The sequence below is a fragment of the Sus scrofa genome, chromosome 14 (genome assembly GCF_000003025.6).
Source record: "Sus scrofa isolate TJ Tabasco breed Duroc chromosome 14, Sscrofa11.1, whole genome shotgun sequence".
NCBI lineage: Eukaryota > Metazoa > Chordata > Mammalia > Artiodactyla > Suidae > Sus > Sus scrofa.
The window spans coordinates 131,794,715-131,812,140 of NC_010456.5; the positions used below are offsets into that span (position 1 = coordinate 131,794,715).

The 17,426-nt window shown below is 53.3% G+C and overlaps 1 protein-coding gene and 1 long non-coding RNA gene across 2 annotated transcripts in view; one reads left to right on the forward strand and one right to left on the reverse strand.

The window, feature by feature from the left end:
• The window catches only part of TACC2 (transforming acidic coiled-coil containing protein 2), a 79,798-nt gene that overhangs the window by 24,692 nt on the left and 37,680 nt on the right, over positions 1-17,426 (forward strand). Inside the window, 5 exon segments of the mRNA NM_001258352.1 lie at positions 3,148-3,284; positions 13,613-13,689; positions 13,692-14,321; positions 14,324-14,468; positions 14,471-14,921. Coding sequence (NP_001245281.1) covers positions 3,148-3,284; positions 13,613-13,689; positions 13,692-14,321; positions 14,324-14,468; positions 14,471-14,921 — 1,440 coding nt within the window.
• On the reverse strand, positions 5,788-9,154 carry LOC110256798. Its single transcript, XR_002338799.1, has 2 exons — positions 8,664-9,154; positions 5,788-6,175 (listed from the first exon to the last, which is right to left on the reverse strand). It is a non-coding gene; the product is annotated as an uncharacterized LOC110256798 (long non-coding RNA).

The following is a 17,426-nucleotide window of genomic DNA, read 5'->3' on the forward strand; positions in this document are numbered from 1 at the left end:
AAAAGTTCAGCACATGAATCTATTAGAATGCTTTTCATGCTGGGAAATAAAATCATTATGTTTCATGCCTGGCCATTCAGAGGTATATCGTTACACTGTAGAAATGCAAATATCTTATTGTATCTGCCTGTATTTACATAGTTATTTATATGGAGAACCTAGCATATGCTAGGTAAGTATATTTCCCTATAATTTATCCTGGTAAGTATATTTCCCTATAATTTAGAGACGTTTTAGCAGTCTGTAAAGGCACATTTCTCTTTCTGATATTCCTTTTTGGCAAATTAAATTAGTGACATTTTCATTTCAGAAGCACGTGGCACCTTACCAGAATAATTTCTGGTTCTTTAATTTCTTTTAGGAGAAAAAAAAAAAAAAAATCGAACAGCCGCTGGGAACTGCTTTTTGTGCACTGGGACTCTGAATGTTGCTTTTTCTTTATGTCCAGGCTCTTTGTGGGTGGACTGCAGAAATCCCTGCTCTTGGGAAGGTTTTGAGCCCCCTGAGACACTGAATGGGGAAAAAAGAGCTAATTAAAAAAGCTGCCATCCGCCTCCTCTAATTAACTTGCTCTCGGCTCCTGGGGGAGGGTGTGAAAATATGAAAACAACGCCAGCAGTGCCGGAAGTGAATGCCATTGTAGGGGTCCCTGGTAGCCTCTGGTGTTTTGATGCAGAAATAGTTCCTAGTCAACTAGGCAGGGAACCACGGAGGGGCTTGGTATACCCTCGCCTTCCCCACACAGGGCCGTGGTGAATGGTGGTCGCTTCTGAGCAGGTGTGCAGGCTAGGCAGCTGCAAGCCGGGGAGACCTCATTGGAATTCAGCAGCTTGAATCCACCAGCGTCCGGCCCTCCCTGTGGCTTGCTTGTGCTCTTGGAAGGATCAGGGGCCCTTTGTACTCTGAAGCTACATACACATTGCCGGGGCCCCGGGGATGCAGAAGCTGCCGGAAGAGTCTGGAGTTTTTCCTCCGTGTCTCTGCTGGACGCTGGAGAAGCTCATGGCATCCATGGCGGGTGGTGCAGCTAACTTTTTCGTGACATCTTAAAGAGATTCAGATCCTGGAGAGACTGGCGGGGGACAAAGGGGTGGGAATTCAGGTGACAGAAGCAGTTCTTCAGCGGAGATGGCTTTTGCCTCCTGGTGGACGTGGCCCCCGGTGGAATGGGCCCGGTGGATGTGGACAGCGGTGACCGGCAGTGGGGACTCCAGCCTGCAGGTCCTTCAAGGGAACTTAGGAGAGAGGCAAGTTGTGTATCTCCTCTTCATGGTCCTGATGCCTGCAGGGCTGGGGGCTGGGGGGACACCCAGGGCCCACTGGGTGGATTCAACTCTTGTTCCTCTTTGATGCTGGGAGGTAGAACGCCCTTGTTTTTTTCATACCAGTGAGCAGGCTCTGCAAAACTTCAGGCACTTAGATCTGTTGTTGTCCAGGCGCGGGTCTGCAATTCTTCCCCTAGATGAACGCTAAAAGTCTTCTAATATTGATGTGTGTTTGTGAAAGTCAGTATGACCCCTGTCGTGTTTGCATGAATTAAGTCTTTACTTGTGAAACTTGAGAGTATGCAGGCTTCGGCTCCCTGGGTCTCATCAAAAGCTGCCCTGTTCATCTCTTTGTTCCTGGAGGGTGTTTGGGCTGGTTGGAGGGATCAGAGACCTTGGAAGAATGGGGGAGGGGATCTTTGACTCCGATAATAAAGTGCATCTCTGACAAACAAATTGTGAACAAACATCGATGTCAATTTTCTGAAGGGAAACTCACTGAATGGCTGACTGCGGAGGGATGGGTTGGTCCTGGTGCTCTCTGCTGGCTGCCAGACGGTCTTTAGAAGAGGCTGACTTCTGCGGAGCATGCTGGTCCTTTGACCCTCGTGGGGGCTCAGCGCTTTGAGCATTTCACATTCCCTGCACACCTGATGCGTCACCTTCCAATTATACATCTTCTGCCAAATAGCCCGCTAGGTTGCTGATGCCAGCGGCCATCCCAAGTGTCCACCCTCTTCTTAATAATTATCTTCCTTGTTATGAATAAATAAATGGCATTTGGTCTCTTTAAAATATCCTGAGATGGAAGCTGTCCAGGTGATGCTACTGCTTCTTTGGCACTGACATCCTCAGAGTGAGGTCGGGGCGGCGGGGGGCACTGTGGACCCTACCCTCCAGCCTCGGGATGCAGGCTGGCTCAGCGATTCAGGGACCTCATCCTTTCTGGCTTGCAGCTGAGTCCCCAGTGGAAGCAGGGTGATGGAGGAGGGCTGTCTGCTATGGGTTTTTCTGAGCCTAGGATAAAGCTTTAGTTTGGTGGGCGGCTTCTGCTTGTTCCTGGGTGAGTACTGCTTGTTACTGGTTTCTCTGGGTGGAGAAACTTCCTTGAGAGCAGACTCTGCTGCAGACCAGCGAGGGCCATTTTCACACCGTTGGGATCAGCTGGCTGTGCTTTGCGTTTTGGTCTGACAAGCCTCCAGCTGACTTGCCCTTCATCCACTTAACAGATGTTTATTCCCTGCCCCCTGGTGTAGGCTCGGGATGCAGGGATAGACAAAAACCACAGCAAAACAAAACAGCTGTCCTCTTGGCCTTTGCAGTTCAATAGTGGAGAAAGATAAATGACATGATGAAAAAGTGAATAAATCTATAATAACAAGTTATCTTGAGCTGGCAAGGAAGGGCAGTGGGAGAGAATGATGGGGTGGGGAGGGGAGAGGCCAGATGAGATTTAGTTTCATGGAGGGGGATCCTATGTGGGTGTTGGAACCCCAGCATCGAAAAGTGTCCCTAGAAACACGTCCGTATCAGTCTGACTGAACTGATGCCAAATACTGCATGCCAGAGTTGATCAAAAGATTCCACTGTTTGTATTTGCCACAAGGGCCAGAAATAATGTATTTCGAATAGAGCCGAGTTCAAAGAATCTATCATTTGGGCACAAAGCTGGTGATAATGGGATTCACTCCTGGGAATCACACTGAGAGATGACTTCCCTGGCGGCTGGCTTCGAACAGTTTAATTGGGCGGTGAGCCTGATTCCACGGGTCCCCAGAGGGCTCATTAGGCCATGCCCTGGCCCCCAGCCTTGGCCCCTTGGAGCAGACGCAGCCCGGGCTCCTGTCTAACCTGTGCTTTTCTGCCCGTCTCTCTCTGTCAGGAGCTCTGACTCTGAAGAAGCATTTGAGACCCCGGAGTCGACCACCCCTGTCAAAGCGCCACCTGCCCCACCCCCGCCACCCCCTGAAGTTGTTCCAGAACCTGAGGTCAGCGCACAGCCTCCCCCGGAAGAACCAGGTAACCGAGGGTCAGGAGCCCCTGGGGGAGGCCTGGGAGCGGCCCTTCGGCTGAGCCCCAAGGAGACTCACAGTGGCTCCTCTGGGGGCCCGGCTGGAGGAGGGCACCTCCACCCCCGGGGGCTGGCACTGGCGTTCCAGCTGCTGGGGCCTCTTGGCTCTGGGCTTTGATGATATGGTGAAAACTAAGGGTGGATTAGTATCCATTTGCTTTGTAGAACTTTAGGTGTGGGGTGAGGTGGGAGCCTCTGGGGAGGCCATGTGTTCAATTCCGGCTGCCTTCCATCTGACACCGTGAACCGGGTTTGAGTGGGACAGTGGCTCTTGGACTTTTCTGGTGCAATCATGGATTCTAATATTAGGCCCTTAACCACCAGAAGAGCACTGGTTCTGGATCGCCCGTGTGAACCTGCATTTTTATTAAAGAACATTGCCCACCAGGGCTTGGGGGTGATGCTTCGTAAATGGGGGAGAAGGGAAAGTGACAGACAGCTGAATCCATGCTGGGGTGACGTGTTAATACCTTGTTAACTTCACATTGTCTGATTTCTCATCACTTTTCCACATCCTTTTTCCCTTAGTGACTTAAAACACAAACCTTTGTGTACCTTTCAGATGCGATGATTCCTGGAGCTGGGGGTTGGGGCTTGAGATCTGGGGACAGATCTCAAGCCCCAGCCTCCAGCCCGCTCACCTGGCTGGTGCCCTCTGTGTGGGTCCTCCAATTACACCACCTGAGCACAGAGTTTAACCTGGGGCCTGAAAGGAGATGGGAATTGCCAAAAATGGCCTCACAAATGGGTCAGGGGCCCAGATGGTGCCAACATGGCTCCACAGGCTGTCCAGGGAACCCTGGTCCCAGAAGGGGCCCCCTAGGCCAGGCAGGGGGTCAGGTGGTACGTCTCACCCAGTCCCCTTCTGGTCCATTTTCTCAAGGCCGACGGTGCCCATGTTTGCACTTTCAGCCGAGGAGGAGCCAAGGATGGGTCTGGGGCTTACAGGTGGGTGATCCCCCAGGTGAGAGCTGCAGGTTGGGAAGAGAAGGAGCAGCCAGCAGCCTGGCCTCCATGGGTCAGCTGAACCGTAAAATAAAAAACATTTTTGACCTTGAGTGGAATTCTTTCTACCTGCTCTGGCTTCAGGCTGACTGTTGGGGCTTGGTTCCCAAGCACATATGCTCGTGATGCTAGGGGAGAGGGAGAGACACTTTTGTTGGTGTCTGATGAATGCAGCTTCTTTTTTTTTTTTTTGCTTTTTAGGGCTGTACCCTCAGCATATGGAAGTTCCCAGGCAAGGGGTTGAATCAGAGCTGTAGCACAGCCACAGCAATGTCAGATCTGAGCTGCGTCTGTCACCTACACCACAGCTCATGGCAGTGCCAGATCCCTGACTCACTGATCGAAGCCAGAGATCGAACCCAAGCCCTCATGGATACTAGTTGGGTTCATTTCTGCTGAGCCACAGTGGGAATTCCTGAATGCAGCTTTCCCATTCTCCCACCTTGGCAGTTAGTAGTGCCTGATTCCGCACAGCTAGTCCAGGTGCTGAGCTCTGAGAGGGAAATGACTGGAATTTATTTGATTTTAAGGTGGGGAAAAGCAGGAAGGGCCGTTTGCATGCCTCAAAGAGTCCTTTGCACCCCTACTTTCTTTCATATAATGAAGCATGTAAAATTTTCATTTCCTATACTATCGTAAAAAAATGGACCGAGGCTTTAATAGGAAATGGCGGGATGACAAACGCATTTTAATCTATAGGTCAAACATGTAATTAAGAATAAATGGGAGTTCCCATCATGGCTCAGTGGTTAACGAATCGACTAGGAACCATGAGGTTGTGGGTTGATCCCTGGCCTCGCTCAGTGGGTTGGGGATCTGGCGTTGCCGTGAGCTGTGGTGTAGGTTGCAGACTCGACTTGGATCCCGTGTTGCTGTGGCTGCGGTGTAGGCCGGCAGCTGCAGCTCTGATTCAACCCCTAGCCTGGGAATCTCCATATGCCGCAGGTGTGGCCCTAGAAAAGATAAAAAGACCAAAAAAAAAAAAAAAAAAAAAAAAGAATAAATGATCCTGTTCAGTGGGTATAATAAGTTCACACCTATACAAGTGTGGGATACTTTAGAAAAGACTTCAGAAGAACAGTGAAGGCATGTGACCGTGTCTGGTCCATCCCCAAACACCACAAAGTGTTGGGAGAATGGTCCTTTCGTCCTTGTGTCCTCAGCCATCTCCACTCACACACCCTGATGCCTTCTGGGGATGGTGCACCACCTCTGCTCTTTCTCTTCTGCCTGTTTTGTTTCTTCTGCCTGACTTCTTTTTCAACAAAGCGAAAGAGCAATCTCTATTCTTAACGCACACGCACGAACACACACACAACCCCCGCCTCTTGCTTAGACGGCTGATTCTGACAGAATAACATCATGGAAGATTAAGAGAGAACCCCACCGGAATGGGTTGGAGCCGTGAATTGCCACGAGTCCTGGCCCCAGAAACTTTTGATTACACCCGTTGGAGTCTGACTTTATTCTTCTCCTCCTTGGAAAACTACAGTGAAGCTCAGTGGATGCGGATTATATAATCAGGACACTTAACGGTTGCGATTGCATCTGCCGGAAGCCCCCTCGCAGCCGGCGCTGGACAAAGATCCATTCGATTTGCCGCGATCTCTGGAAACGTCGGCGTGTTCCTTCCCCTCTGTGGGCAGCATGGCCATGGCCCAGATGGAGGAGGCGGCTGTGCTTGCTGCCGAGGCGCTGGGGGAAGCATCCTTCTGGGAGCCTCCGGAGAGAAGGGGAGGAACAGCCATGGTTTGGTTTTCCTCTGCAAAGCGCCTGGCATGTTGCTGCATGCGCCGAAAGAACCACAGGAGGTAATAGACGAGACCTTCTTCGGCTGCGAATAGAGACGCGTGTTTTCATCCTGGAAGCTTATGTTTTGCAAGATAATCAACCACCTCATGTTGGGTCATGCCAGCATGGTTGTGCTCTGGCTGCCTTATGTCCACCCCTCATCTAGGCCCAGTTTTCTTTCTTTCTTTCTTTTTTTTTTTGCTTTTCAGGACCGCACTTGCGGCATATGGAGGTTCCCAGGCTGGGATCCAATTGGAGCTACAGCTGTCGGCCTATGCCACAGCCACAGCCGTGCAGGATCTGAGCCTTGTCTGCGACCTACACCACAGCACATGGTAACACAGGATCCCCCACCCACTGATCGAGGCCAGGGATCGAACCCACATCCTCATGGATACTAGTCGGGTTCGTTTCTGCTGCGCCACAGCAGGAACTCCGTGGGCCTGGTTTTCTTACCTGTAATATGAAAACGGTGACCTGTGAGTCGTCTGAGATCGTTCCTTCTCTGGTTTTTATGGGCCTGTGATCAGGATGCTTGGCTGCTGTACAATGGCTGCATTATTAGAACTCAAAACTGGCCACCGACAGACATAATTAAATGTCACATAATTAAATAGTAGCTCTGTTTAGCGTCTGCCATGTGCCAGGCCTGTGCTGGGTTCTTTGTGGGTTTCATCTCCGACTCAAGTGAGGGAAGGAAGCCAGTGCTCACAGCCACCTGCACGGGGCATGTCGTCACCTGCTTCCCAGGGAGGGGCAGGGCTTCTGACCTTGCCCTTGGTCTCCAAGCAACCGAGGGGCTCTGGGATCAGAACTCCCCCCTCTTGACTCCCTTCCATTTGGAGACCAGGTTATTCTCTGCATTTGAGGTGAGCCAGTGGTTCTAAGCAGAAGAGTCACCACGGGGTTGTCAGCACAGAGACCCTGTCTATGGGGACAGGGCTGGGTGGCTTCCCACAGTCTCCCTCCCTCTGGACGTGGTGCCCATGGGGAAGCGTGTTTGCACGTTCTTTCCGGAAAGATGCCCAGCACGGGGAAGGCCTGTGGGGGGGCCTTGGAGAACCCGGAGCTGCCTGCACCCTGCTTGCCCTGGACCTGTCATCCCTGCCCCAGGGGAAGCGCGGCCTTGCAGAGGCTCTGGTTGTGCTCCAGATGGCCGTGTGTGGACCACTGGCCGCAGGCTGACCCAGAAAGAAGCTCACTGTACCCAAGGGCTTCTCTTCTCAGCAGAACCTCGTAGGACCCTGTCTCCCTACACGATGTCACCTGCTTTCAGCTCCTCTGAGGTCACTGTGCAGGGCTGCCCCCCTGCAGATAGCAGGAAGCCTCCCGAATGGGCCAGGCATCTGAGAGCCCGGCCAGGAGAGAGCCTTGTCCAGCCGGGGGCAGAGGCACAGAGATGGGGGCACAGGGGCATGTGCAAGAGTTGGGGCCCACTCTTGCAACTTCCTGACACTGCTGTGCCTCGGGCTGGGTGCTTACATGCTCCTCCCATGGCATCCTCACATCCGATTTACAGCTGAGGATCTGAGGAGTTGAATAACCTGCCAGGGGTGGCCCTGAGCACCTTGGGTGGGCACCGAGAACCTGGCAAGGCCCTGAGCCTCTGGACCCATGTTTGCTCCTTAAGAACTTCCTGGAAGGTCTTGACTGTCCTCGGCGTCCAGCTTGGGTGGATACAGCCTGGCTTTCCTAGAGAAGTGCTCCGTCTCCAGAGTCACCTGCTCAGTAATTGTCTTGACCCACCATGCCTCCAGCAGGGCTGTGCCTCCGCAGCCTTTGGAAACCGAGGAAGAGGATCAGAGCAGACATCCAGGAAGCAGTGGGCACAGATCCTCCCCGCTCCCCGGGGTCGGGGTAGGGGGTCCTCGGGAGAGTCTGAAAGCCCTCTGGGCCTGGGAGAGATGCCAGCTTTCCATGGAGTGCCTGCCTCTCTAGGTTTAGTGACCACAGCAGGGAGGGGCACATAGGGACTGCATGCACCTGTCACTTCCACGGGCCCTGATACCTCTGCGTGTCCATAAGCAATCAGAGCTAACCGCAGAGACCAGTCTAGGTCATCCACGCTTATCCTCCAAACCGTACCTGTGGCCGCATATGAGAACATGGCCCCTGGAAGTTTTAGGAACTAGACTGCGTCCTGATAGGAAGCCAGTGAAGGGAGTTCCCTTTGTGGCTCAGTGGAAACGAATTCGACTAGTACCCATGAGGACACGGGTTCGATCCCTGGCTTCGCTCAGTGGGTCCGGGATCCGACGTTGCCATGAGCTGTGGTACAGGTTGCAGACATGGCTCAGATCCTGCATGGCTGTGGCTGTGGTGTAGGCTGGCAACTGCAGTTCCTGTTTGACCCCTAGCCTGGGAACCTCCATATGCCGCAGGCGCGGCCCTAAAAAAAGGACAAACGGGAAGCCACTGAAATGAACCAGCCAGGTCCTGACTTCCCTGCTCACGGAGCCACCTGTGTGGGTCCCCCCGCTGTAAACATGGGCTTCCCTGATCCCGATGCCCCCCATCCCGGCCCTGCTGACCTGCTTCCCCAGGGAGGAGCCGGGAGTCGAGTTTCAGTGAGTGTCTCAGGTGTGTCTGAGGAGAGGCACGTTTGGAAAACGTTGCGTTTGTGAACTTGCCCTGGGCTGCCCACAGCTGCTGGCAAAGGGCCACATGACGCCTGAGGAATGCTCCATTTATAGCTCATTAGCCTCTGTGGAATGGAGGCCTTTTCCGGAAGATTCTTACTCATTGCAGTCGACTGTTATTTGGATGAGCGGGACATGTAGAGCTAGGCTCCCCGTGTACAAGACCATTCACCCCGAGTGTCTTGCATGACGCTGAGAGTCTGAGGGCGGGGGTGCCTTGTCTTGGCACCATTAGGCCTCCGGGCCCGTGGATCCCTGCCCAGGGTGAGCTGATCGGGGTGGGGGCCCGGGGGAGAGAAGCACCACCCAGCTAGTGCTGAGTGCTCCAGCGATAAACAGTCAGCAAGGCTGAGTGATGTGGCCTTTGAAGATGGCGGTGGGACAGTTGAGTGACATCGGTTGCCCCTAATGGCTTGCTCCCTTTCCTTGGAACTTCCCCTTGTTTCCATACACAGTTCTTTTTATCCTTAGCTTGGAGATTTTCATGGCTTGGCCCCGAAGTTAAGAGCTGTGTTCTGTTCTTCACGTTCCTGTGTTGAAGCCCTGCCCTTGCCTCAGGGGGACTGCACTGGAGGACGGGACCTTTAAGCAAGTGACTCAGGTTAAATGAGGTGGCAGGGCAGTGACTCGTTAGAGCTGGTGTCCCTGGAAGAAGAGGACACCTCAGGAATGAGCTCACACGGGGAGGGGAGGCGACGTGAGGGCCCAGCGGGAGGACGGCTGTGGGCGGGTCAAGGAGAATCCCAGACTGTGGCCACCCTGACCTTGGACGTCAGCCTCTACAGCAGGGCGGGAGGAAGCAGCGGTTGTTTAAGCCCTTCAGTCTGTGGACTTTGTTCTGGTGGCCTGAGCTGCCAGATCCAGCGAGGAGCCACCAAATGAGCCTTTACATATCACGAACCAAGGATGCTGATTTTGTCCTCAGATTGACCGAGAAGCTGGAGCCAGGATGAGGCGTTGGTCTCCAGAGCAGACGTTGCCTGGGTCTACACGGTTGGGGTGCACGAGGCAGAGGAGATGTTCACCCGGGTGGATCCAGCGGGGGTCACGTCCTTCCTTACCGCTGTGTCCACAGCGGGGCCCCCCAGTGGCTGACATACGGGAAGCCCCCGTGTTTGTGGAATGAATGAGTATTGCCTGCGTGCAGATGGGCATGTGGGCATTTAGAAATGCAATGGGGAACTAGGAATCCTGTCGGGCCACACTTGCTTTGGGAAATCAAGGCCTGCATGTGGCAGGGACCCATTTCTTGGTTTCAGGGTGCCTCTGATGAGCATTGAAGGGCCCTCCCAGCCCTGCTCTTGTCACCAGACAGTAAGACAGTGGTTCTCAACCTGGGATGGTTGTGCCCCCTTGGGGAGCATTTGGCAACTTTTAGACCCATTTTTGGTTGTCACAACGGGGGGAGGGGGTGCTAATGGCACCTGGCTGGCAGACACCAAGGATCCTGCTGAACACCCTACAGTGAACAGGATGCGTCCCCCAACCCCACTGCAAAGAACCAACCAGCATGAGGTGGCCGCAGTGCTGACGCTAGGAATACCTGCCGAAAGATGAGGTTTCCTGGTCCAGGATGATTTAATGAGGGTATGTCAGTGCTAAAGAGGAGAGCCACAGGAAGCAGAGAGCTTTTCTTCTGGGGACAAGAGCGAGCAGCTGGTTAAGCTGAGAATCTGCTAACCGTGGCACGATTTGGGGAGAACTCCTGACATCTGAGGGGCCTCAGAAGGCTTCCTTTCTCAGGCTGCTGGGGCCCGCACAGTAGCCTGAGAGAAAGCAGGTTGGCAGTTGTGGGCCTTGCTTTGCAAATGATGGGATGGGCTGAGGCTCCTTCTGTCCCCTGTAAGGCACTCTGGTCTCCTGGTCCTCTGCGTCCCCTGGTCCTTCTGAGCCCTCTGTACTTTGTGTCCAGGGTAGGGAGAGGAGGCAGCTGGTGATGGGACGATGAGATGCCTGTGGGTGCCAGTCCCTACAGGAAGTAAGGAGGAAGCTGATTCTAGAAAGAAGAGAAGGGACCCCTTCTTTTGAGATGGGGATAAAGCAGGAGACATGGAGAGATCCTTTGGTGGGAAGGGTGAAGAGCCTTCAAGCCAGTGCTCTGTCTTTTGGGACACCTGCTCCAATCAGGGCCTGTAGTGGCTTTGGATGCAGAAGAGAAGGGAAGGTTTGAAACCATGGCGGGCAAATAGATATGTTCCCAGAAGGTGATCTCCATTCCAGAGGTATTTATTCAGCCTGCAAGAGAAAGTGTGACAAGTCTGGGGAAAACAAAATCCATCAGACCAGTTCCTGAACCTGGGAGGCTGGAAGTTTCCTTCTGTTGTCGTCTCCTGGGCAGCACTTCGTCTTGTGGGGTCCTCAGCCAAGTACCCACCACCTCGGGGTGTGCAGTGGTGAGAAAATCGACAGGAAGACCGCCCAGTCCTGTTGCAGTTCCCTGGCAGCCTCCATCCACGTCAAGGCTCTGAATCGTCAAGAGTAGGCTGGGAGGTGGTAGCCACTAAGTGGGCATTTCCCAAACCTTGTCTGCTTGTTGGAATGAGGTGACTGGGGCTTCCAGCTTTAGCAAACAAAAATGCAGGGCACTGGGAGTTCCTGTTGTGGCTCAGTGGGTCAAGAACCCAACTAGTATCCATGAGGATGCGGGTGTGATCCCTGGCCTCGCTCAGTGCGTTAAGGATCCAGCATTGCAGTGAGCTGCAGTGTAGGTCACAGATGTGGCTCAGATTTGGTGTTGGCTGTGGTTCTGGTGTAGGCTATCAGCTCCAGCTCTGATTCCCCCTTAGCCTGGGAACTTTCATATGCCACAGGTGCAGCCCTAAAAAGAAAAAAAAAAAAATACAGGGCACCCAGTTAAATTAGAATCTCAGATAAACAATGAATGATTGGGACATGGGACACATTCATATGAAAAAATGTATTCATTTATCTGAAATTCAAATCTAACTGGACATCCCATATTTTATCTGGCAACTCCACCGGCGGGGGTGGGGTGGGTACCATAACTCCTGTCCGTGACACACGCTTTGGGAACACCTTCCCAAGTCATAGACGTGCCAGCTCTTTCGTTCCTTCTTCTGCAGACCACTCTGCACCATTCCCTACCACCCCCACCCCACCCCCTTTGTCTAGTGATGTGTTCTTAGTCTTCTGGCCAATCGTTTCCTGGCACCTTGACTGCCCAGGACAACTATGAAGCCAGAAATGCCTGCAGGGCGCCACCTGGTGCAGGCTGAGCCCAGAGTAGCCAGGCCAAGGCCAGGCTGGCCGCCCCCCTGCACCCCTGTGGAGCAGTGGGGTCGTGAGATGATGGTGCATCTCTGGACCGGCATCCGCATCATAGTTTACAATAAGGAGCGGCCTCCTCGGCTGGCAGTGGCTGAAGGGAAGGAGAAGTTGAGAGGAAGCTGCTAAAAATTGAGATCGAACGGATGAGGGGGAAGCTTAAGAAGAGGAGGAGCATGGCAGTTGGGTTGGAGGCAGAGATTATAGGGGATGCCTGGAGGTGGGGCAGGTGGCGGACGGGGCCAGCCCAGTCTTGTTGCAGTTCCCTGGCGGCCTCCACATCAAGGCCCTGAATCGTCAAGAGTAGGCTGGGTGGTGGTAGCCGCTAGTTTTTATCGAAGGCTCCCTCTGCTTTACTCGCGTTATTTCTCTGTCTTCCTTTCTTCCTGCTCCTCTCCCCTACTTTCGCCCCGCTGGCCACTGGTAGTTGTGCGACACATCAGGCATGTGTCTGCCCCAGGGCCTTTGCACTTGCTGTTCCTTTTGCCGAGGATGCTTCCCTTCAGACATCCTCCTGGTTCACGCCTTGGCGTAAATGCCTTTGCCCAACTACCTTATCTCAAAATTGCAACACTCCTCCTCTGGCTTTATTTTCTCCATAGCACTTACTGCCATCTGACAGTCTGTCCATTTTATTTGTTTATTGTTTCTTGACTGTCTTCTTCCTGAAGAATGTAACTTTTAGGAGGGCAAGGCTTTGTCTTTTTGTTCATTGTTTTTGTTTTTGCTTTTTGCTTTTTAAGGCTGCACCTGAGGCATATGGAAGTTTCTGGGCTGGGGTCACATCAGAGCTGCAGCTGCTGACCTACACCACAGCCACAGCAACACTGAATCTGAGCCCTATCTGTGACCTATACCACAGCTTGTGGCAACGCGGGATCCTTAACCCACTGAGTGAGACTAGGGATCTAACCCGAATCCTTGTGGATTAACCCACAGGGATTTCTATTTTGTTCATCCTACAATCCCCAGGGCCCAGGGCCCAGGGTGGTGCATGGTCTTGATCAGGCACTTGGTAAACGTGTGACGGGAGGATTTGAGCTCCTTTTATTTATTTATTTATTTATTTTTTGCTTTTTTCCATTTCTAGGGCTGCTCCTGTGGCATATGGAGGTTCCCAGGCTAGGGGTCGAATCGGAGCTGCAGCTGCCGGCCTACACCACAGCCACAGCATCGTAGGGTCCAAGCCACGTTTATGACCTAAATCACAGGTCACGGCAATGCCGGATCCTTAACCCACTGAGCGAGGCCAGGGATCGAACCCACAACCTCGCGGTTCCTAGTCGGATTCGTTAACCACTGCGCCACGACGGGAACTCCATTGAGCACCTTCTTAAACAGCCCTTATTGCTCCCGTTTGCCAGATGGGGGCGCTGAGGGTCAGCCTGTGCGGGCCAGCCGGTGAGAGCAGGGTTTGTCCCCAGCAGCATGCCCCCAGGGTGGGGGTGAGGCGGTGGCCTGGGGCTCTGTTAATAGGAGGTGATGGTCTGAAAGGAGAGGAGAGACTCAGAAATGTCCCATGCCCTTCAGTGACGGCCTTGTCTCCGTTTCCCCAGGGTGCGGTGCTGAGACGGTCCCCGTCCCCGATGGCCCCCCCGGCAGCTCCGTGCAAGGGAGCCCTTTTCGTCCCCCGTCCACTCCTTCTCCGCCGTCTTCGATGAGGACAAGCCGATAGCCAGCAGCGGGACCTACAACCTGGACTTCGACAACATCGAGCTGGTGGACGACTTTCAGGCCCTGGAGCCTCGCTCCTCAGACCCGAAGCATCAGGACTGCAAAGCCACCTCTCGGAGGAAGTCCACGGACTCCGTCCCCCCCTCGAAGTCCACCTTGTCCCGGTCTCTCAGCCTGCAGGCCAGTGACTTTGATGGTGCTTCTTGCCCCGGCAACCCCGAGGCCGCGGCCCCGGCCCCAGAGGCGTATAGCACGGGTTCGAGCAGTGCTTCTAGCACCCTTAAGCGAACTAAGAAACCGAGGCCACCTTCCTTAAAAAAGAAACAGACCACGAAGAAACCCCCCGAAACGCCCCCCGTGAAAGAAACACAGCCAGAGCCAGCCGAAGAGACTCACATTGCCAGCGAGGAGACTCGAACATCTGAGACAAAAACGGAGGCAGCCAAGGCGGAAGGTGCTGCACCAGCCTCATCAGAGGAGACACGCCTGGAATCTGCTGCTGTCCCCAGGGCTGCCTGCCCTCTGGACTCTGAGGGAGCAGAAGGGGCCATCCCCCCAGCTTCTGGGGGTGGCAGAGTGCAGAACTCACCCCCGTCGGAAGGAAAACCTTGCCTCCGGCCACGGCCCCCGAGGCAGCGGAGGTGACCCCATCAGAGAGTGGGGAGCAGGAGGACCCCCCAGCCAAAGGCCTCTCGGTGAGGCTGGAGTTTGACTATTCTGAGGACAAGAGTAGTTGGGACCCCAGCAGGAAAACCCCCCTCCCACCAAAAAGATAGGCAAAAAGCCAGTTGCCAAAATGCCCCTAAGGAGGCCAAAGATGAAAAAAACGCCGGAAAAACTTGACAACACTCCTGCCTCGCCTACCAGATCCCCTGCCGACCCCAATGACATCCCTCTTGCGAAAGGTACCTACACCTTTGATATTGACAAGTGGGATGACCCCAATTTTAACCCCTTTTCTTCCACCTCCAAAATGCAGGAGTCTCCCAAACTTGCCCAGCACTCTTACAGCTTTGACCCTGATGCCTGTGATGACTCCATTGACCCCTTTCAGGCCTGCTCTAAGACCCCCAGCTCACCTTCTAAATCCCCAGCCTCCTTTGAGATCCCAGCCAGTGCTGTCGAAGCCAGTGGAGCGGACGGGGATGGGCTGAACAAGCCCGCCAAGAAGAAGAAGACGCCCCTCAAGACGTAAGTTCAGGGGTGCAGGTGGTAAGATCGGAGGCGGGGCTGTCCGTTGGCCGCGATCGATGCTCAGGTGCCTGGATGAACCTGGGCTGCCCCATCCCCTCCCCCGTCTGCCGCAGTCCCCCCATGTCTGCCGAGGATACCTGTGGTCCGTCCTCTCTGCGCCCATAGTGGTGGCATTTCCCATCCGTGCAGCCCTTGGGATCTAGAGTTGTCGACTTTTTGCTTTCATTGGTCAGTGGTCTAAAGCTTTCCGCACAGCTGAAGACCTGACGTATAACTTCAGGCGCGTGTGGGGCACCCGTGGAAGGGGAACCGCCCCGTGGGGGCCTGCTCCGCCTCCCTGTTGGTGACTTAGTTTCTTCTGTTTAACGTGTAAATTGTTTTTTGGAAGGACCTCGAACCTAAGAGATCTTCCCTTTAAAATATTGTTATAACTTGGGAGTTCCCGTTGTGGCGCAGTGGTTAACGAATCCGACTAGGAACCATGAGGTTGCGGGTTCGGTCCCTGCCCTTGCTCAGTGGGTTAACGATCCGGCGTTGCCGTGAGCTGTGGTGTAGGTTGCAGACACGGCTCAGATCCCGCGTGGCTGTGGCTCTGGCGTAGGCCGGTGGCTACAGCTCCGATTCAGCCCCTAGCCTGGGAACCTCCATATGCCGCGGGAGCGGCCCAAGAAATAGCAACAATAACAACAACAACAAGAAAGACAAAAGACAAAAAAAAAAAAAAAATATATATATATATATATATATATATATATTGTTATAACTTATAGCATTTGTTTCTGCCCATTCATGAGGCATTAGCTCAGGAGGCAAACACAGCGGGCTCAAGAAACCTGCAAGAGAGGTCCGGCCTGAGCCCCTCTCTGCTCCCCACTAAACACCCCTGTTTGTCTCCCCTTCTCTGTCTCGTCATCTTCATAGACGAAAGTCCACGATCCCTGTAGGTCCAGAAAAGATCAGTGGAACGTGAAAGGGAGAAGCAGTACCCAGAATCCCCAGGAGGCCATGAATTATTGGGTCTGTTATCCAAACACTTGCCAAGTAGCTTGCAATTAACATTAGGTGTCCATGCCTCTGGAATGCATCCTAGGCTCCACTTGGATGCCGCAGGTCCGTCCTCGGGACTTTGGTCCAAGCGTAGTGTGGTTTGTTGCTTGAGGCCTTTCTCCTCGCTTTCATGTGAAGTATTGTCAATAATTTGACAAGGCCAAGGAGACCAGGCAGCGTAGCAGGACAGACACCATGGCTGTCGGCCCCTCCCAGTCGGCTTGGCACCAATCAAGATAGGGTGACTTAGTTACCTCTCATTCTGGGCCACCCCGAGCCTTGAACATGTGAGGAGAACCCGAGGCTTCCTGAGAAAAGGGTCTCTAAGCAGGCTTTGGCCTTGGAGCACACTGGCCCCATCTGGGGGTGGGTGGGAGGCAGTCCTGGCCAAAAATGTGGGTTTTTCTTAGACTGGCTGTCCAAACAGGCCCTTCCTAAAGATTCCAGAGAACCGGAGTTCCCGTTGTGGAGCAGTGGAAACGAATCCGACTAGGAACCACGAGGTTGCAGGTTCAATCCCTGGCCTTGCTCAGTGGGTTAAGGATCCAGCATTGCCGTGAGCTGTCGTGTAGGTCACAGACATGGCTCGGGTCTGGCATTGCTGTGGCTGAGGCGTAGGCCAGCAGCTGCAGCTCCGATTTGACCCCTAACCTGGGAATCTCCATATGCCGCGCTGCGGGTGCGGCCCTCAAAAGACAAAAGACCAAAAAAAAAAAAAAAAAAGAAAGAAAAAAAAGATTCCAGAGAACCTGTATTGGAAACTTTATTTAAAGCCTCAAACAAGAGAAGTCTGAAATGCACAAACCACAAAGCCTTTTCTCTCCTGTTTGGAATGAGAGCCAACTTGGAGCCCCCACCTCCCCCTTGCCCACAGATGGCTTGGTCCTGTTCTTTTCTCTTACCATAGGTAACCGAGCTCAGGGAAGCTAGCCCATCTCTAGGTCTTACTTCTAGAGCGGGTGGCTTGGAGTCCTACACTGGGGTGACAAAGCTTTTTGGGCACCAACACTTTATGGGATAATTGGAACCAAGAGAGGAAGGCTTTCTGGAACAGCCCCTCTCCAAAAAGTTGGGACGGTGCCCACACGCACAAGCAGAACCTCGCGTGGATGGCTGCTGTATCCTAACCCATTAATAACCAGTTGTCTGCAGATGTATCTTTTTTGTCAGTTCCTTCTGTCTGTCTCTCTTTTTCTTTGTCTTCTTGTCTTAGGATGGTTGAAGATGTGATGTCTGTATGTTCTCTGTTGTAAGTAAATTTAATGGATCTGTCTTTTATGCCCACCGTGCTTTTTCCTGCCTTTGTTTTTGCTTCCCACCTCTTTTCATTTTCTTTCCATGGCTGCTGCTTCCATATTTCTGTGGCAGGCCTGGCAATGATGGGGCATGGGCTTCCCAGGAGCAGAGGTTATTGGTCTGTTTCATAGAGATGAGCATAAGGGGAACTGCTTGGCT